Source organism: Rana temporaria, chromosome 13 (genome assembly GCF_905171775.1).
Source record: "Rana temporaria chromosome 13, aRanTem1.1, whole genome shotgun sequence".
Classification (NCBI taxonomy): domain Eukaryota; kingdom Metazoa; phylum Chordata; class Amphibia; order Anura; family Ranidae; genus Rana; species Rana temporaria.
Genome location: NC_053501.1, coordinates 23,362,686 through 23,385,125, shown reverse-complemented (window position 1 = coordinate 23,385,125; position 22,440 = coordinate 23,362,686). Strand labels below are relative to the sequence as shown.

The 22,440-nt window shown below is 47.1% G+C and overlaps 1 protein-coding gene across 2 annotated transcripts in view; it reads left to right on the top strand.

The window, feature by feature from the left end:
- Window positions 1–14,673: 14,673 nt before the first annotated feature.
- The window catches only part of CCDC85C (coiled-coil domain containing 85C), a 148,125-nt gene continuing 140,358 nt past the window's right edge, over window positions 14,674–22,440 (top strand). For both annotated transcript variants that reach the window (XM_040332994.1, XM_040332993.1), the window contains exon 1: window positions 14,674–15,730. In XM_040332994.1, coding sequence (XP_040188928.1) covers window positions 15,022–15,730 — 709 coding nt within the window. In that variant the 5' untranslated portion in view covers window positions 14,674–15,021. The remainder of the gene's footprint in view (window positions 15,731–22,440) is intronic.

Below are 22,440 nucleotides of genomic sequence, written 5' to 3'. Positions count from 1 at the left end.
TTGGAACAGGTGCAGCTTCCCCACCCCAGAACTAGTATGTGAATATTAATAATTTAGGGCACACATATCAAACACAAGGCCCACAGGCCGAATGCGGCTCTCCGGGTCTGCCATGTGGCCCTTGCATCCAGTTTTGCAGCCTCCGGCTCTCACCCTCCTCTCCCACTCCCCATTGTCACTTGTAAATATAGAAGTCTTCTGTTTTACAAGGGGCAGCTTTGCTCTGTGGCTCCCGGATCTAACAGATCCCTGTACGCGCTCATGGCGGTGAGAGATCTCAAGAGAGAGATAATGATCTCCCTGCCAGGTGTGCCACCTACACAGGGAGGTACTAGGGCCAACCAGGTATCAGAGATGCAAGGAAGCTTTGGGAGAGGGGGGATGAGGGTTGCACACCCTGCACTCTGTACACAGCACACCCCCAAATGCTTTACTCTGTATGCAGCGTACCCCTAAACCCTGCACTCTGTACATAACGCACCCCCTAAACTCTGTCCTCTGTACGTAGCACACCCCTGAACTGTGAACGCAACACACCCCTGAACTCTGTATGTAGCTCACCCCTAAACACTGCACTCTGTACATGACGCACCCCTGAACTCTGCCCTCTGTACACAGCGTACCCCTGAACTATGAATGCAACGCACCCCTGAACTCTGTGTGTGGCACACACAGAAACACTGCACTCTGTACATAGTGCACCCCTAAACCTTGCACTCTGTACATAACACACCCCTGAACTCTGCCCTCTGTATGTAGCACACTTAGGGCCGGCTTTTCTCTCCCTGCCGCCCCAAGGCCAGGTTCCGCAATGCACCCCCTCCCCGCCAACCGAACCAGCCCCCCCCCCCCCCAAATCAACGGAGAATGGCAACCGGATGGCAGGGGCGGCACGGTTAGTTCAAATATTTTTTTTTCTTTTACTTTTTTATCACTTTTTTTTTATTTGTAGCTTGACGTTTTACTTTTTTTTTTTTGTATAATTTTCTTATTTTTCTTATTCTTTACTTTTTAATTACTTTTTTTTTTCTTTTTTCTTCTTTTTTTTATCTTTTTTTTTTTCACTTAACTTTATTGCTTTGTCACCTCCAATTGTGTGATAGCAATTGGAGGTGACAGGTTCTCTTTATTGACCCTGTTATCTCCAAAGCAGGAGTCCTAGCACTGTGCTAGAACTCCTGTCACGGCTGAGATGGAAAGAGCGCAGCTCAGCCCTCTCACTGTGTACATAACATAAAAAAAAAAAAACCTTTACAACCCCTTTAACCACTTGCCGACCGGCCACCGCCGTTATACGTCGGCAAGTTGGCTCGGCTGGGCGAGAGCACGTAGTATGACGTCCTCTCTCCCAGCCGCCACTAGGGGCGCGCGCGCCCCCGACTCCCGTGCGTGTGCCCGGCGGGCGCGATCGCCGCCGGGCACACGCGATCACTCGGTACAGAGCGGGGACCGGGAGCTGTGTGTGTAAACACACAGCTCCCGGTCCTGTCAGCAGGGGAAATGCTGATCTTCGGTTCATACAATGTATGAACCGAAGATCAGTGTTTCCCCTAGTTAGGCCACCCCCCCCCCCCACACCCAGGCATACTTAACCCCTTCCCCGCCCCCTAGTGTTAACCCCTTCACTGCCAGTGGCATTTTTATAGTAATCCAATGCATTTTTATAGCACTGATCGCTATAAAAATGCCAATGGTCCCAAAAATGTGTCAGAAGTGTCCGCCATAATGTCGCAGTACCGAAAAAAAAATCGCTGATCGCCGCCATTACTAGTAAAAAAAATATAATAAAAATGACATAAAAATACCCCCTATTTTGTAAACGCTATAACTTTTGCGCAAACCAATCAATAAACGCTTATTGCGTTTTTTTTTAACGAAAAATATGTAGAAGAAAACGTATCGGCCTAAACTGAGGAAAAAAAAGTTTTTTTATATATTTTTGGGGGATATTTATTACAGCAAAAAGTAAAAAATATTCATTTTTTTCAAAATTGTCGCTCTATTTTTGTTTATAGCGCAAAAACTAAAAACCGCAGAGGTGATCAAATACCACCAAAAGAAAGCTCTATTTGTGGGAAAAAAAGGACGCCAATTTTGTTTGAGAGCCACGTCGCACGACCGCGCAATTGTCTGTTAAAGCGACGCAGTCCCGAATCGCAAAAAGTACTCTGGTCTTTGGGCAGCAATATGGTCCGGGGGTTAAGTGGTTAAAGTAGAACTAAGGGCAAAACATTTTTTTTTTAACCTTCGGCTAGAGCAAGGAAGGCTTATAACTTCTGCCTGTATTTTTTTGTTTGTATCTGTGTCCCAGTGAGAAGAAATCCTTCCAAAGTGAGGGAATCCCCCCAGAACTAGTGTCCTCATTGGAAGATTTCACCTCTTTTCCTGTTCGGATGACAACAAAAAATTTGGGATTATCTTTGTGATAATTGTAAACAGGTTAAATAGAGAGGGTGAATCTCTTTAAGGCTGGGTTCACACTACGGTTTTCCCGTCCGTCAGCCGCATACGATTTCAGTATTGAAAACGTACGGGCCCGGACGGGAAAACGTAGAGATAGACAATGCATTGCAAATCGTATGCACTCGGATGCATCCGGGTGCGTACGATTTGCTGGCAAAACGTTTTTTAAACGTACGCAAAACCGTGTTCAACCACGGTTTTGCGGTCGTTTTTAAAACAGTATGGCAACCGCATACGTTTTCCTTTAACATTAATGTTAATGGAAAACGCACATATGTGCGGTGCCATACGTTCCCGTCCGTTTCAGCCGCATACGTTTTTTCATATAAATCGTATGCGGCTGACGGACGGGAAAACCGTAGTGTGAACCCAGCCTAACAGGGTCGTAGACAGCAACACAAACCTGACAGATGTTCTACCACCTCACCACTCTATCCAAATCTAAAAAAAAAAAAATGTTGCCTTTAGTTATTCTTTAAGAGAAACCATGTCAAGGGAGAAATGTGTAGGCTGCCATTGCTAAACTCCCCTGTATAAGCTAGCTGCCCGCCATGCTGCCCCCTCGGGTTCATTATCTTCTGGCCTACTACCGATTTGCAGATCTGGGGTTCTGACTTCACTGGCTGAGTATACGTTCTGGCTCGGTGACTTGTATTGACTCCAGAGGCAGCCAGGCAACTAGCATTTTCACAAGGTGAGGACAGCAATGACAGCCTACCTATTCTTCTTTTTAGAAAAAGAGGCCCAGATTCAGGTAGGGGAGCGCAAAACTGCGGCGGCGTAATGAACGACATTTACGTTACGCCTCCGCAAGTTTTACGGGCAAGTGCTTGATTCACAAAGCACTTGCCTGTAAAGTTGCGGCGGCGTAGCGTAAAAGGGGCCGAAGTAAGCGCGCGTAATTCAAATGATCCCGTAGGGGGCGTGGATCATTTAAATAAGGCGCCGAATGTACCGCGCATGCGCCGTCCCTTAATTTTCCCGACGTGCATTGCGGTAAATGACGTCGCAAGGACGTCATTGGCTTCGACGTGAACGTAAATGGCGTCAAAGCGCCATTCACGGACGACTTACGCAAACGACGTAAAATTTGAAAATCGCGACGTGGGAACGACGTCCATACTTACCATTGGCTGCGCCTCCTAATAGCAGAAGCAGCCTTACGACGAAACCGACTTATGCAAACGACGTAAAAAACTGCCATCGGGCGCGCGTACGTTTGTGAATCGGCGTAAGTATGCAATTTTCATACTCTACGCTGACAACTACGGGAACGCCACCTAGCGGCCAGCGTCAGAATGCACCCTAAGATACGACGGCATAAGAGACTTATGCCAGTCGTATCTTAGGCTAAAGTCGGCGTATCTAGCTTTCTGAATACAGAAAGTAGATACGCAGGCGCAACTAAGCAATTACGCTGCGTATCTATGGATACGCAGGCTTAATTGCCTTCTGAATCTACCCCAATGAATATAATATGATGAATTTGTAAGTTTGTATTATGACCATTAGGTGGCAGTGTTGCCCACCCATCCTGTTATAGATCTGTAACTTGATGTTTATAATGTTATGAAAATAAAAGGCGAGGTGATGATCTAACGTTGGGTAAGTATAATGGTGGCCACAGACGGACAGATAACTCGCCAACCAATTCTTACAGTGACCTCCAATGAGTTGCTTGTGTCCGGTAACCCATTGCGATCCTTACCCTGCATTGACAGTGGCATTTACTCCATTCCTTTTTCTTTACGCCGGGCATTAACCTATTTCTGGGTGTTCAAACACGTCCCGACAATTGCAAGTGATGCTGGAATGTTGAAATTGGTGAAAGCACAATGGGCTAGATTCAGGTACAGTTGCGCTTTTTTTACGGAGGCGCAGGGCAACGTTTTTGCCCTGCGCCCCCGCAAATTTACTGCGCTGCCCTTGATTCACGGAGCAGTAGCTCCGTAAATTGCGTGGGCGCGCCGGCAAAATGCTCGGCGTAAGCGCGCGCAATTTAAATGATCCCGTAGGGGGCGGGAATCATTTAAATTAGGCGCGTTCCCACGCCGATCGTAGAGCGCATGCGCGCGTTCCCACGCCGATCGTAGAGCGCATGCTCCGTCGGGAAACTTTCCCGACGTGCATTGCGGCAAATGACGTCCCAAGGACGTCATTTGCTTCAAAGTGAACGTGAATGGTGTCCAGCGCCATTCACGAATCACTTACGCAAACTACGTAAATTTTAAATTTCGCGACGCTGGAACGACGGGTATACGTAACATTGGCTGCCCCTGCTAATAGCAGGGGCAGCCTTACGTGAAAAACGCCGTACGGAAACGACGTAAACTGCGTACGCAGGGCTCGCGTAACGTTGTGAATCGGCGTTAGTATGCAATTTGCATACTATACACTGAGCACAACGGCAACGCCACCTAGCGGCCACCGCAAGAATGCAGCCTAAGATATGTGGGCATAAGAGCCTTATGCCGCGCATATCTTAGGCTGCAGTCGGCGTAACGAGGTTCCTGAATCAGGAGCATTCGTTACGCCGGGGCAAGTAAGCAATTGCGCTGTGTAACTATGGTTACACAGGCGCAATTGCTTCTTGAATCCAGCCCAATATAATCTTCTAGCCCCGCCCTCCACTCACCTTCGTTGTTCTCCCCCGCTGATCCGCAGCAGCCATAGCAGATACTGCTTCATCGGATTTGGGGGGTGCAAGGCACCCCCTCCCAGGATGTAGTGCTCAGGCCTACATGCCCAACTGCCAGCCCCAAACACTGGACGGGCAAAGGGAAAGAGCGCCTTTAACCACTTCAGCACCGGAAGGATTTACCCCCCTTCCTGACCGAGCCATGTTTCGCTGCTCCGCTTTAACTGACAATTGCGCGGTCGTGCGACGTTGTACCCAAACAAAATTGGCGTCCTTTTTTCCCCACAAATAGAGCTTTATTTTGGTGGTATTTGATCATCTCTGCGATTTTTTTTTTTTGTGCTATAAACAAAAAAAACACAATGGCCCGGATTCAGATACATTTGCGTATCTTTTGGCGGGCGTAGCGTATCTCAGATACACTACGCCGCCGTAACTTACAGCGGCAGGTCCCGTATTCAGAAAGAACTTGCGCTGTAAGTTACGGTGGCGTAGTGTAACTGGGCCGGCGTAAGCCCGCCTAATTCAAATGTGGAGGAGGTGGGCGTGTTTTATGTTAATTACTGGTGACCCCACGTAAATGACGCTTTTTACGAACAGTGCGCATGCTCCAAATTAGGCCGCAAAGCCTCATTGGTTTCGACGTGAACGTAACTTACGCAAAGCCCTATTCGCGAAGGACTTACGCAAACGACGTAAACTACGCAAAATTTGACGCTGGCCCGACGTCCATACTTAACATTGGCTACGCCTCATAGAGCAGGGGTAACTTTACGCCTGAAAAAGCCTTACGTAAACTATGTAAAAAAATGCGCCGGGCGGACGTACGTTTCTGAATTGGCGCATCTACCTAATTTAGATATTCTACGCGTAAATATACGGAAGCGCCACCTAGCGTCCAGCGTAAATATGCAACTAAGATACGACGGCGTAAGAGACTTACGCCGGTCGGATCTTAGGGAAATCTATGCGTAACTGATTCTAAGAATCAGGCGCATAGATACGACCCCGCACACTAAGGCATCGTACACACGACCGAACATGTCTGCTGAAACTGGTCCGCGGACCAGTTTCCGCGGACATGTCCGACCGTGTGTACGGCCTAGTGGACCGGATTCCTGGGCTAGCGGACAGGTTTCCCGAAATCCCGTGCATGCGTCGAATTGCTTCGACGCATGCGTGGAAGCATTGAACTCCCGTGTCAGAGAACGACGGTGTCTACTACGTCACCGCGTTCTCTGTCCGCGGGGATTTTGGTCTGATGGTGGTGTGTACACACATCAGACCAAAATCAGCCAGCAGACATGTCCGATGAGAACGGTCCGCGGACCGTTTTCATCGGACATGTCTGCTCGTGTGTACAAGGCCTCAGAGTTACGACGGCGTATCTGGAGATACGCCGTCGTTACTCGTATCTGAATCCGGGCCAATATTTTTAACTTTTTGCTATAATAAATATCTAAAAAAAAAAAAAAAAATTGCAATAAGCGTATATTTATTGGTTTGGGCAAAAGTTATAGCGCCTACAAATAGGGGATAGATTTATGGCATTTATATTATTTTATTTTTTTACTAATAATGGTGTTTTTTATCGTGACTGGGACATTGTGACAGACACATCGGACACTTTTGACTTTATTTTGGGACCATTGACTTTTATACAGCGATCAGTGCTATAAATATGCACAGATTACTGTATAAATGTCACTGGCATTCGAATGCCACGTACATGCGATCGGAATTTCCGACAACAAATGTTCGATGTGAGCTTTTGGTCGGATATTCCGACCGTGTGTAGGCTCCATCGGACATTTGCTGTCGGAATTTCCGACAACAAATGTTTGAGAGCTGGTTCTCAATTTTTCCCGACAACGAAAGTTCTTGTCGGAAATTCCGATCGTGTGTATGCAATTCCGACGCACAAAATTCCACGCATGCTTGGAATCAATTTGACGCATGCTCGGAATCATTGGACTTCATTTTTCTCGGCTCATCGTAGTGTTGTACGTGACCGTGTTCTTGACGTTCGCAATTTCCGACATTTGTGTGACCGTGTGTATGCAAGTTTGAGCCAACATCCGTCGGGAAAAAAATCCACTGTTTTGTTGTCGGAATGTCCGATCGTGTGTACGCGGCATAACTGTGGGGGGGATGGGACTGACTAGGGGAGGAGACCGATCAGTTTTCCTATATACTAGGAACACACAATCAGTCTCCTCTCCCCTGACAGGACGTTGATCCGTGTGTTTACACACACAGATCCACCTTCCTGCTCTGTAACGAGCAATCGCGAGTGCCCGGTGGACATAGCAGCCGCCAGGCACGCGCATCGGCTCCTCGTTGACCCCTATACCCCTGGGCAGTGGCAGCCCGTCCATAGGGGGCGCCCGGGCGCCGCCCCCCCCCCTCTCCTGTAGTCATAAAAACAAAAACGGGCCCTTTAAGACATTTAGAATGTCGTTCTGCAGCTACCGCTGGTCTATTCAGATAGCCGGACATAGGGCGCGGGATACCTGAATAACGGCAGCTGGTTGGCTGTGCGGAAGTGCCTATCAGAGCCAGCGGCTCTAATAGGCTTTCCGAGTCCCTTGGATAAGACTGACGGGCGTCTCAGCCAATCAGGTTCACCGATTCTGGTTATCGGTAACCTGATTGGCTTAAGCGTCATCGAGGGAGGGAGAGGACATCGAGGGACGTGGAAGCAGAAAGGTAAGTGCATTTTACAGGGCACAGCGGCGACAATGGGCACAGAGGGGACAAAGGGCACAGTGGCATCAATGGGTAGGTACAGTGGTGACAAAGGGCACAGTGGCATCAATTAAAGGGCACAGTGACATGCAGTGTCAACAATGGGCACAGTGGTGACAAAGGGCACAGTGGCAACAATTAAAGAGCACAGTGGTGACAATTGGCACAGTGGCGACAATTGAGGGGCACAGTGGCTGTGTTTGATGGCATGGCACAGTGGTGACAATTGATGGCACAGTGGCTGTGTTTGATGGCATGGCACAGTGACTGCGTTTGATGGCATGGCACAGTGACTGCGTTTGATGGCATGGCACAGTGGCTGCGTTTGATGGCATGGCACAGTGACTGCGTTTGATGGCATGGCACAGTGGTGCGAATTGATGGCACAGTGACTGCATTTGATGGCATGGCACAGTGGTGACAATTGATGGCACAGTGGCTGCGTTTGATGGCATGGCACAGTGGTGACAATTGATGGCACAGTGGCTGCGTTTGATGGCATGGCACAGTGGTGACAATTGATGGCACAGTGGCTGCATAAGATGGGATGGCACAGTGGTGACAATTGATGCCACAGTGGCTGCGTTTGATGGCATGGCACAGTGGTGACAATTGATGCCACAGTGGCTGCGTTTGATGGCATGGCACAGTGGTGACAATTGATGCCACAGTGGCTGCGTTTGATGGCATGGCACAGTGGCTGCGTTTGATGGCATGGCACAGTGGTGACAATTGATGGCACAGTGGCTGTGTTTGATGGCATGGCACAGTGACTGCGTTTGATGGCATGGCACAGTGGCTACGTTTGATGGCATGGCACAGTGGTGCGAATTGATGGCATAGTGACTGCATTTGATGGCATGGCACAGTGGTGATAATTGATGGCACAGTGGCTGCGTTTGATGGCATGGCACAGTGGTGACAATTGATGGCGCATTGCGGGCGGTATTAACCCTTTATCGGCCGCTAGCAGGGGGTTAATACCGCACCGCTAGCGGCCGAATCCCACGGCAATTCCGACGGTATAGCGCCGCCTCCCGCCCCGGTGTGAAAGGGGCCTTAAGGTCCGTCTTCTGCCAAGGTTCTTCTTTTTCCAAGGTTAAAGCTTAACGAATGTGTAATAATGACTTTCTAAATAAGAAGAGTCCCCTATTAAACCTGCGCTATCTTTCCCGTGTCACATTCTTTCTTGCCGAGATGAATTTATAAAATGATTTCAGTATCAAAGACGAAATTCCCCCGGCGTGGATGGCGCAGCGCCTGGCCGAGTCCTGTTTGCTGTGGATTTCAATGTCTTTAAACTTCAGAGGAGAAAACCCAGGTGGTTCCCAGACAAGCAAGGGGCCTGCATGCTGGAATGAAAGCGGCTTAGTGTTATCTACAGGGTGGGGGGATGAGAGGTCGGACCACCCCCCATGGAAATGAATTCAGACATTACAAAGGACTCATCAAATGACCCCGCAGCCCCCCATTCACTCCAGGAATGTACACTTCATTCCCAGCCTTCCCAGCCAACTCCACCACCTAACCTCCCAGCTTTATATCTTATATGATGTTTATAAATAAAACTGTCTGGATATAAATAGATTGCTAAATATATATATATATATATATATATATATATATATATATATATATATATATATATATATATATATAGGGCCGGATTCACGTAGCACTTACGCCAACGTATCTACAGATAAGCCACGTAAGTGTAAATGTGCGCCGTCGTATCTATGCGCCATGCCCATAGAACTAGATACGCCTGAAAATAGGCTTCCTCCGACCAACATAACTTTCCTACGCCGGCATATCTTGGGCGCATATTTACGGTGGACCGTCGTATTTTACGTTGTTTACGTAGTAGTACGTGAATAGGGCTAGGCGTAGGTTACGTTCACGTCGTAGGCATTGAGCCGTCGTATCTTAGGGAGTATATTCGACGTGATTCTGAGCATGCGCACTGGGATACGTCCACGGGACGGCGCATGCGCCGTTCGTTCAGCCCATCATTTGCATGGGGTCACACTTCATTTAAATGGATCACGCCCACTTCCACCTACTTTGAATTGGGCTGGCTTACGCCGAAGAATTTACGTTACGCTGGCGCAACGTTTGGAGCAAGTGCTTTGTGAATACTGTGCTTGCCTCTCTGTGTTACGTCGGCGTAGAGCATATGAGATGCGCTACGCCGGCAGAAATATGCGCCGAGGAATCTGAATCCGGCCCATAGTTACTATATAAATAAATAAATATATATATATATATATATATATATATATATATATATATATATATATATATATATATATATATTTGTATTTAGGAAAACGTACAGGTGTGAATGCAGTCAGTCAGTAATTTTATTTATATAGATATATTTATATATAGATTTATATAAATTTACTGACTGCATTCACACCTGTACGTTTCCTAAATACAAACAAACACAAAAAATTGCACGCTTTGGCACGCTTTTTGGAAATGAGCTGCAATCGCGAGTCACGCTTGCAATGCCGTTAATTGTTAATTGCTCCCCAAGCGTGGGAGCATAGGCGCATTTTGCCAAGCGTTGGTTGATCGACAAAATGCAATTCGAACGCGCCAAACACACTGAAAACAAAAATGCCCACCGCTCCATGCCCAAAACGTTTATGGAGCTACTTTGGGGCATTCGTCGCCTGTAGGGCAGCGCATTCAAGTGCAACTGCTACCCGCATTCAAGTGTTGGAATTGCAAGCACATCACTTGTTTTGAGCACATTTTTGACGCATTGCAGAAACGTGGGCAGAAACTAGGGTTGTCCAGATACCGATACCAGTATCGGTATCGGGACCGATACCGAGTATTTGCGGGAGTACTCGTACTCGCGCAAATACCCCCGATACCTAAATAGAATACTTTCCCCCCCCTTTCCCCCCCCCGCCGCATCGCGCCGCCGCATCAAGGGACATGGCTAGAGGGACATTGCTGCATATGTGAGGGACATGGCTAGAGGGACATTGCTGCATATGTGAGGGACATGGCTGCATATGTGAGGGACATGGCTAGAGGGACATGGCTGCATATGTGAGGGACATGGCTAGAGGGACATTGCTGCATATGTGAGGGACATGGCTAGAGGGACATTGCTGCATATGTGAGCTACATGGCTAGAGGGACATGGCTGCATATGTGAGGGACATGGCTAGAGGGACATGGCTGCATATGTGAGGGACATGGCTAGAGGGACATGGCTGCATATGTGAGGGACATGGCTAGAGGGACATGGCTGCATATGTGGGGGACATGGCTAGAGGGACATGGCTGCATATGTGAGGGACATGGCTAGAGGGACATGGCTGCATATGTGGGGGACATGGCTTCATATGGGGGGGACATGGCTGCATTTGGGGACACAAATTTAAAAAAAAGTATCGGTATTCGGTATCGGCGACTACTTGAAAAAAAGTATCGGTACTTGTACTCGGTCCTAAAAAAGTGGTATCGGGACAACCCTAGCAGAAACCCACATTTTTGTTATGCCCTAGTGTCACGTTCACACTTGGAAATTTGGAACCGCAGGCACAATAGCCGTGCTTCTGCCAACGATTCAGTAATTGCTGCAAAAAGCGCGATGCTCGCCTGGGTACCGTTAATGCTAAATGGCAGCCCAAACACAGTGAAAACTTGATAAGATTCTCGTGCGTTTGTAGAAACATGGGCATAAACCCACATTTCTGCTATGCCCAAGAGTCCCGTTCACACTTGCCAATTTGGAATCACAGACACAATAGCTGCGATTCTGCCAGCGACTCAGCAATTGATGCAAAAAGCGCCTGGATACCATTAATGCTAAATGGCAGCCCAAATACAGCCCAAATTTGTTGAGGTTGTCACGAGTGTGTAGAAATATGGGCAGAAACCCCTATTTTGCTATGCCCAAGAGTCCCGTTCACACTTGGCAATTTGGAATTGCAAGCACACTAGCAGCGATTCTGCCCACAATGCAGCAATTGCTGAAAAAATGCAATGCGCGTCTGGGTGCCAGTCGTGCTGAATGGCAGCCCAAACACTGTGCATGCAGTCTTAGGCTGCATTCACATCTGAGCGACAGCCGCGTTCGCGTGTAGCGGCGTATTTTGCCGCGAGTACAAAACTTTCACTTTTTTTTTTTTTTTTCTCAAAGTCTTCCCATTGCTGTCAATGGGAAAACGCCTATGTCGCCTGAAAAAAAGGGTCCGGGACTTTTTTTCAGGCGACAGGCGTTCGGCGTCTGAGATGTGAACCATCTCCATAGACAGCAATGGGAATTCTCCCCTCGAGCGACAGAAGCGTCCGGCGTCGGGCGTTTTGTCGCTCAGGTGTGAATGGGGTCTAAGACTTTAAAAATGTGAGGTTCAGTTGTGTATTTACTGCCCCCAACCGCTAACCCCTTAAGCTGCAAAGACAGCAAAATGAATTGGCAAGCAGCACTGCCAATGCACGACCCAATCACTGTGTGCCGTTGCGGCACAGTGGTGCAGGATTTTAGGAGTTAAAAAGAGGCGGTGAGAAAGTGACATAACCCCTCCTTACCACCTGTCAAACGCCATCTGAAGAGCGATCCAATGAGGATTATTCTTGAAGGGGCAACACAAGTGTAAATGAGCCCTTAGATTTGTAGTTGGAGGGAGGGCTGTAAAAGCAGAAGCCGCAGTTTTTTAACCTCCAACCTCTCACCTCCTTAAGCTGCAAAGGCACCAGACAGGGGTGTTCACATGCCATGGCAAAACTTTTCCCCATGAGGGTTGGTGGCCAGCAGCACTGCTGAATACTCCCCATTCAAGTGAATGGGGCTACACCCAGAGGCGCAACTAGAACCTTCAGGGCCCCCCTGACCCACTGGTCCAAAGCGTCTCCTCTCTGAGCCCAGAGCCCTATACGTTTTTGGTGCGCTACCATTGACTATAATAGAAAATGCATTTCTGTTGCCCTGCCATTGACTATAACAGAAAGTTTGTTTTTGGTGCGCTACCGTTGACTATAATAGAAGGTGTGTTTTTGCTGCGCTACTATTGACTATAATGGAAGGTGCGTTTTTGGTGCGCTACCATTGACTATAATGGAAAATGCATTTCTGTTGCCCTGCCATTGACTATAACAGAAAGTTTGTTTTTGGTGCGCTACCATTGACTATAATAGAAGGTGCGTTTTTGATGCGCTACTATTGACTATAATGGAAGGTGCGTTTTTACTTTCTACAATGCGCTTTTTGGTGTGCTACCATTAAATATAATGGAAGATGCTTGTTTGGTGCGTTTTTTCACGCACTAAAGATGCAGCAAGCAGGACTTTCCAAAAGCGTGGCGCACCACAGCCACAGACTTGACATGTTACATAGCAATTAAATGGGACTGTTTTACTTACGCTTTTGATGTGCGGCGCGGTTTAGCACGGCAAAAGTGCGCAGATTTGAACAGACCCTAATGGGACCTCTAGGTAAAGTGTACATATTGACCATAAAAAAAAAAACTAAAAGGGGGAAGCTTCTACTTTTAGGGCCAGTTCCTGTGCGATTCCCGCACGTTTCTGCGATTTTTGTTATTTTTTTTTATGGCCCATTTAGTTGAATTGCACCGGAACGCAGAAAAATGTAGTGCCAGAAAAACGCACCAATTCAGGGATCGCAAAGGTACTGCATTCTGGGTGTCGTTAGGAATACATTGGCACCCGCAGCAGATCACTAAGGCAGTATATTTTAAATACTGGGGTAGATTCAGAGAGCAATTACGCCGGCGTATCCATAGATACGCCACGTAATTGCTAAGCTGCGCCGGAGTATCTACTTTCTGTATTCAGAAAGCTTGATACGCTGACATTAGCCTAAGATACGACTGGCATAAGTCTCTTCCGCCGTCGTATCTTAGGGTGCATTCTTACGCTGGCCGCTAGGGGCGCTTCCGTTGTTGTCTTCGTAGATTATGCAAATTAACTAGACACGCCGATTCACAAACGTACGTGCGCCCGGCGGTAGTTATTTACGTCGTTTGCGTAAAGGCTTTTTCTGCGTAAGGTTGCTCCTGCTATTAGGAGGCGCACGCAATGTTAAGTATGGACGTCGTTCCCGCTTCGAAATTTGAATTTTTTACGTTGTTTGCGTAAGTCGTTCGCGAATAGGGCTGGACGTAATTTACGTTCACGTCGAAACCAATACGTCGTTGCGCCGTACTTGGAAGCAATGCACACTGGGATATGTACACGGACGGCGCATGCGCCGTCCTTACAAAACGTCAATCACGTCAGGTCATCATACATTTACATAAAACACGCCCCCCTTCCACATTTGAATTACGCGCGCTTACGCCGGCCCCATTTACGCTACGCCACCGCGACTTACGGAGCAAGTGCTTTGTGAATACTGCACTTGCTCCTGTAGGTTACGGGGGCGTAGCGTAAATACGATACGCTGCGCCGCCGGATCATTGCCTGCCCCTACCTGAATCTACCCCACAGAGTGGTAAACACGCACGGAACCTGAACGTTCCTGTGCAACTCCTGTGCAGTGCAATTTTTGCAGCCCATTCATTTAATATTTTGATACTGAAGGATCAAAAACGAAATATTTTTTTATTTTGTTTTTAGAGTATCCAAAAACAAAATAAAAAATATAAAATATTGTGAGTAGCGTCAGATCAGACGCTGATCAGGAAAAAGTTATTCCATTGTTGGAGCTTAGCGCAGCTTCATGCCTCTCTGTTATTTTTCAACTGGAGTAGAACGTTGACCTAGTTTGGGCTGTACGCCAGGTAATTGTCAATAAAGCTTGTTTGATCCAGGAGGAAAAAAAAAAAAAAAAAGCTGGCAGTGCTGGAGGACAGGCAGGACTGGGAGGGTGGAGGCGGATTCAGATGAGCTGGAGACAGCAGAGCTGTAAGATCGAGCCCTGGCTGAGCTGGAGGATTATATCTGCACAGAAGGAGGATTTCAGTTTTCATGACACAGGGACACAACCCCCCTGGAGTAAATGTTTGGGGAGGGAACATCCCTTGAAGACCCCGCTGCACAAGTTGCAGCCAGCAATGAATGAGCCCTCTGGACTTTGCATGTGTTGTATAGCAGCACAGTGATGCTAGTTGGCAGAAGGGGACTTTGATCCTGATCCGGCACCCTTCGCTGTATACAACCATCTATATATTTTTGAACCACCTGCCATGGCCAAGCATGCCCAGGGAGGGTCTGCGGAGGAGCTCAACAAGATCTCAGATGAGGAGCTGCTGAGGTGGAACAAGGAGGACCTCATCAAGAGGCTGAGGAAAGTGGAGACTGAGAAGATGAACCTGATGGTTGAGCATGGCAATCTGATGAAGGACGTGAACAGGAGGCTGCAGCTCCACCTGCATGAGATCAGGGGCTTGAAGGAGGTCAACCAGAAACTTCAGGATGACAACCAGGAGCTCAGGGAACTCTGCTGCTTCCTGGACGACGACCGGCAGAAGGGCAAGAAGCTGTCCAGGGAATGGCAAAGGTTTGGTAGGCACACAGCCAGCGTGATGTGGAAGGAGATGGGGGCTTACCAGCAAAAGCTGAAGGAGCTAGAGGCCAAGCAGGAGGCTCTCTTGAGGGACAACCTGGAGCTGAAGGAGATAGTTCTCATGCTGGACGAAGAAAGGAATGGAGCAGGTTCTAGGAGTTCCATAGACAGCCAGACCAGCCTCACCAACCTCAATGGGGGTTCTGGTACCAGGGATGTAGGCGATGGCAGCAGTACCTCCAGCACCGGCAGCGCAGGGAGTCCTGACCACCACCACCACCACCATCACCATAAACCGGTGGAGAACAGTAAGTCTGGGGCCATCAGGAGATCCGCAGATGACCTTTCCACCCTACCCCACCACAGGAGTATTCCCAATGGACTCAATGGTAAGTGCTCACCCATTGGCCATCAATGTCTGCTCATTTGTGTTTGAAGTGTTCGGGATAACCTGCATTTTAACGAGAAAGCAGCAATTTGCTCGCCTTCCTTGACAAAGCTAGCCCGAAAATAACCGTATTCCCAGGGAAGAAAGATACAAACTTTTTAGAGATGTTCAATGAAACATTTCTTCTCCCATTATACAAATGTTCCCTCCTTGTTTGCAATGAAGCGTTGTGATGTTTTGACCAGTTTTTGCTTCCCTTCGTTGTTGTACCGTGCATTCTGTTATCAGAAATTGCATTGAGTACTGGTGGGTACAATTAAGTGAATACATCCTAAGTGCTGCTTTGTGGGTTGGTCCACTGATGGTCCATTGAATTGCCCATCTTCCTGGGTGGTCAATGGTGAGATGCCCCAGATCTTTAGAGGTTCAGTTCTTTTGATACAGTCTAGAAAAGCCTTTCTCAACCTTTTTAACAAGGGAAAACCTTTGAAATAACTTTCCAGTCTTGGGGAGCCCCTCCTAATAATTTCTATATCTAAAGCTCATAAAACATTAGTATGTTGGTCACTGAGAAAAATGCTCCCCACCCTTGGGGATAGTGGGAAGAATCCCCACTTACAGAACGCTACAACATCTTTACGGGATAAGGCTGACCAATGGCAAGTCTCTAGTCCATCCTTCATCAACCCTTTTAAACATAGTGGAACCCTTAAAAAAAATGTTGTGGTGTTGGGGAACCCCTGGTAATTACTATATCTAAAGCTCGTGGTACATCGGTGTGATGGTCTTTGGGAGAATGCTCCTCACGCTTTGGGTCACCGGGAAGAATCCACTCTTACAGATAGCTAAAAAATCTTTACGGGATAAGTAAGACTTGAGGTAATCAATGCCAAGGTTCCTCAACCCTTTTTAACATGGTGGAACCCTTAAAAAGATTTTCTGCTGTTGAGGAACCACTGCTAATAATTACTATATCTACAGCTTATGGTACATTAGTGTGATGGTCATTTGGATGAATGTTCCTTACGTTTGTGGTCAGTTATGCCCTGTACACACGATCGGTTCATACGATGAAAACAGTCTGATCGAAATCCTGAAAACATGACCTGTTGGTGGCGACCTGAGGACTGGATTTAAAAAACCCTGCCTTAAAGCGGAGCTCCGCTGAAAAAAATATATTAAAAGCCAGCAGCTACAAATACTGCAGCTGCTGGCTTTTAATATTAGGACACTTACCTGTCCTGGAGTCCAGCGCCGTCCGCAGCAGAGGACGAGCGATCGCTCGTCACTCTGCTGCCCCCCCCCCCCCTGCCATCCTCGGTGAGGGAACCAGGAAGTGAAGCGCTCCGGCTTCACTGCCCGGGTTACCTACGGCGCATGCGCGAGTTGCGCTACACCTGCCGATTGGCTCTAGCTGTGTACTGGGAGCCGAGTGTTCACAGAACACAACGGGGGGGGACAGGGACGGGAGGTGAAGTCATGCCCGCAGTCTGCCCGAGACTGTGTGGCCCGGAAGTGGGTGCAAATACCTGTCTTTAGACAGGTATCTGCACCCCCCTCCCCCCTGAAAGGTGTCAAATGTGACACCAGAGGGGGGAGGGTTCCGATCAGCGTGAGTTCCACTTTAGGGTGGAGATCCGCTTTAAGGTGAAAAAACACAAACCTTTACAACCCTTTTAAGCTGACCATAAACTTTACAATCTGATTGTACAGTTTCTGTACAAACCTTATGAGGACAGACCCAAACAATACTTCACTATCTATCTATTTTCAGGCCCTGGTACTATATAGTTGATGCTACATCTAAAGGAAATTGTACAATCGGAGTGTAATGTGTGTGTGTGTGTGTGTGGGGGGGGGTCACCCTTATGGAGATCATTGGTGTCTGTGGTTTCAAGAGGTAGAAATTGCTCAAGGAACCCTTAACATCCTCTGGAGGAATCCTAGCATTCCACAGAACCCAGGTTGAGAAATAGAACAATTGAACAGGGAAAGTGGGAACACTCTTATTGGCTGTGGGAGATGGGGGGAGGGGAGCTGTCAACCAAAGAGCAAATATCGAATTCCTGGACTGCCAATTGAGCAGCTCCTAGCAGAAGTGAAAATATGAGTTATGGGTGGAATGCACTTGTTTCTTAGATGGTTGCAGCATGAATTGTTGGTGGTGATTGCTCTATGGATGTCCTTGGTATGTGTTATTGCATGGAGTTATTATCGATCGGATTTATACAATGAATAGTTTCAGCAGAAACAACCAAGGTTCCATGCTGAGTAAGGACGGGAAGGTTGTTGGCTGGAGGAATGTTAACGTTGCTTGGATCAACTATACTATACAATGTAGTATAGTATTCCCTTCTTGTATACTATACAATGTGATCATTTGGGTCTGAATCCATTTATTTGTTGCATAACTCTGATCAGCGGTAGATATGGCGGTATTTGTGTTACAAGTGATTGCAAGGATTTGTTTTCTATTATCCATCCCATAAAACTTTTCAGAACCTCCATAGGGAAGTTGTGTTTTTATATGGATATTAACTTATTTTATTTGTTTAATTTTGTTGATATTAATTTGTGTGTTTTGATAATTTTGTATTCTTGTTTATTCAATAAATTAGGCTCCATGCACACTGAAGCTGATAAAAGCTATAAAAAAAACGCCAGTAGCTTTGCAGAGAGCCTTTCAACGTTATTTTAGTGTTTTTGGAATAGATTTAATCAGCATTTTTCAGTGTAGCTTTTTTTTTTTTTTTTAACGGATTAAAAAACATAAAACGTTTAAGAGTTTTGTTTTTTTTTGCGTTTTTTCTGCGTTTTTCTGCGTTTTTCCCCGTCAAAAAACGTCACTTTGAACGCAAATTTTGGGTGTTCAGAAAAAAGCCAATAAACTCCAAAGCTCATTAACACTAAAAAACACCAAGGTGTGCATGGGCACATAGGCTAACATAGAGTTCAGTTTATGGGCTTTAAAAAAAAAAAAGTCAAAACGACAAACTGCAGTTTATCAGCTTCAGTGTGCATGGAGCCTAAGGCTGCATTCACACCTCGGCGTACAAAATCGCGGCGTTTTGTCCCGCGAATTGCGGCGACAAATTGCGGCGTTTTGTAACGCAATTTGCGGCGATAAAACGCTGCGATTGTGAATGCAGCCTCACCCCCTCTATGGAGATGGTTCACATCTCCTATGCCGAACGCCGAAAGCCACCTGAAAAAAAGGTCCGGGACTTTTTTTCAGGCGTTCGGTGTTCGGCGTGGAGATGTGAACCATCTCCATAGAGGGCAATGTGTTTTCATCCCTCCAGCCTCTCTGGGCTGCTGCGGCGTCACACTACAGGCGACAAAACGCCTAGGTGTGAATGGGGGCTAAGTCTGGCTGCAGCCATTTTAACTGTGGGCAGCTGAAGCTGCTGCCTGTTCACTTCCTGGATTTACAGACGCACCTCCAGCTCTGTGGCTCTCATTGGCCCACTTATGACTCACCCCCCCCCCCCTCCCTTCCTAGCAAAAATGAAAGATTGAGTCAATCAAAACAGTCACTATCGGTTGTGGTGGGGAAAAATAGATTCTTACTCATTCACAAAGAGTCAGTTCCCTAGCACAGCCTAAACCTCCCTTACACATTCCTACTGTCTGTGCTGGACCAGCTCCCCTGCCTCTCTCTACACAACCTTTCATGTAGCAGCCAGGGGAGGAACAAAGGGGAACACTAAAGAGTATAACATACATGCCATGCATAAAACTCATTAAAGTGGAGTTCCACCCATAAATATAACATTACATCAGTAGTTTTAAAAAAATGTCATTAGTCCTTTACGAAAAAAAAATAATATTTTTTAGATGCCTTCAAAGTGTTGTTGCTAGGCAGAATAGTTAATCTTCCCACTTCCTGCACCTAGGTGCTTAATGCTTCCTAACCTACACCGCACAGACTCCTGGGAATGTAGTGGGTGTAACTTTCCAGCAGTCTGTGCACTCCCCAGTCTCAAAGAATCATGTGACTTGGACAGCACAGGTGCTGAAACCTGATCTGACACTGCTTGTGCAGCACTGAGCATGTGCGAGATCTGCAAGGCTGAAATCCAGGAAGTCATACAGTCTGGCTTCATGATGCCCACACTTAAGATGGCCCCAGTCAATTTCTATTTTATAAAGTGTCTAAATGCTGTAACAACCTAACAAAACGGACCTTAGTTTACAGACTAACTTTACTAGAATACATTAAGCTTGTGTATTACAGGGGTATTTATATATAAAAAGTGAAATTGTGGCCGGAACTCCGCTTTAAATGTCAATGTGACAAATTGGAAATGATGGTGGGAAACCCTCACCTGATCGTTGGACGGATTGCGCAGTAGCGTCGATTACATCATTTTTGTATTTCCAGTTCCGTACGACAATAATGTAACCAAGTCCTCCGTCCGGGTATTGGATGTGGTGCTACGGGATCAGCTACTAGATATCTTGGCTTTCCTTTCCACCAGTCTGTTTGTATTGGTTCGGTGTCAGTAGGAGATAAGCCGTGTACACAATACCTTGCAGCTTTAGTCTTTTGAACTGTGTGCACACATTGGGGAGCCCGTATAGGTGGCCACAGGCAAGGCTTGTATCTGGAAATAGAAGATCAGGGTCACCAGACCTGTGAACGATGATTTATAAGAAGACCATTATACAAACAATACTATTAAGCTACCAAAAAAAAAATAAAAAAAAGTAATAGTATTAAACCCTCAGAGCGGGTTCACAGACAGGCGGCACAACTTTGGGGGCGACTCGGCAAGACGACTTGAGAGGCAACTTGCAAAATGACTTCTGTATCGAAGTCAATGCAAGTCGCCCCCAAAGTCGTACAGGAACCATTTTCTAAGTTGGAGCGACGCTGCGTCGCTCCTATTAGAACGGTTCCATTGAATAGAGCGGACCGCGACTTGTCAGGCGGCTGAGAGGTCGCCCCTGTGTGAACCGGCTCTCAGAGTTTAACACATTGAGAAAAATAAAATAAACATTCCCCAGCATTCCCGAGACAAGGTCATCAAACGCCCTGCAAAAAATTAGAAAGGCTGGTGCCATGGAAGTCGCCTAAAACATAGTTTTTTATTATTTCATGTGAACAACAGTCAAAAAGAAAGAGCCAACACGTTTCAGCTGTCAGGCCTTAATCATGGCTGATTAACGCCTGGCGGGTGAAACACGTTGGCTTTCTTTCTTTTTGACTTTCACATGCAATAATAAAACTGTTTTTGCCGACTTCCCTGCCACCAGCCTTTCTCCTTTCTTGCGTGGACTATATAGAGCAGGGATGCCTAACCTTTTTGAAGAGCAAGGGCCACTTATGTGACTTGGTAGCCTTGCGGCTTCACTGCCCGATTCCTTACTGCAGGGTTTGACAAATTTGCTTGGGATCTAGGAGCCAGCTAAAAAAGTTAGGAGCCAGAAAATGCGCCCGTCCCGACGAGCTCGCGGACAGAAGCGAACACCATATACGTGAGTAGCGCCCGCATATGTAAACGGTATTCAAACCACACGTGAGGTATCGCCATGATCGTTAGAGTGAGAGCAATAATTCTAGCCCTAGACCTCCTCTGCAACTCAAAACATGCAACCTGTAGATTTTTTTTAACCGTTGCCTATGGAGATTTTAAAGGGTAAAAGTTTGTCGGCATTCCACGAGCAGACGCAATTTTGAAGCGTGACATGTTGGGTATCAATTTACTCGGCGTAACATTATCTTTCACAATATAAAAAAAAATTGGGATAACTTTACTGTTGTCTTATTTTTTTAATTAAAAAAAAGTGTATTTTTTTTCCCCCAAAAAAAGTGCGCTTGTAAGACCGCTGTGCAAATAAGGCGTGACAAAGTATTGTAACGATCGCCATTTTATTCTCTAGGGTGTTAGAATAAAAAATATATATAATGTTTGGGGGTTATAATTGGAGGGAAAATAGTGAAAAATTACACACATTAGAATTGCTGTAATGCCAATGTAATGCCAACGGCCACCACCAGATGGCGCCAGATCACAGAAGCTTCCGAAGAGCTTGGGACTTCACAAGGCCGCAAAGCCGCGGCCTCAATTACCGGCCGTCGCGGACCCGGCGCGTTTGCGCGGCGGGGGAGGTGGGGGGGCACGGAGACACAGGATCCTGTGCCTTTGTGCGCCCCCACCTCCCCCGGCAATTGAGGCCGTGGCTTTGCGGCCTTGTAGGCTGCGGCCTCAATTACCGGCGGGTGCCAGGTCACAATTTCTTGTCGCCAATGCGACCTGGCGCCCGGATATTGTCGACCCCTGCCTTACTGTGAATGCGCAAGGATCGTGACATGCTGTCACTGGTCCTCGCTCTCTGGTGAGAACAGTGTTTCCCAGAAGACAGCGAGGGTGTGAAGTCACGAGGCTGGACTCCCCGTGGGAGTCAGAACCTGGAAGTGGTGCAAATACCTGTCTCACAGGTATCTGCACCCCCCTCCCCCCTGAAAGGTGCCAAATGTGACACCGGAGGGGGGGAGGGATCCAAAAAGCGGTGGTTCACTTTTTGTGTGAACCTCTGCTTTAAGTGGTTAAAAGATAAAAAGCTGCATAAGTGAGGGTTTGATATCACATTCATTTGCAAAATACACATTGATCATTGCCAGACGATATCTTCCTGCTTCCAGGTACAGGAAGTTCTGCAGCCAGAGCAGCATCCTATACTTTATAAACCTGAAATGTTTCCATG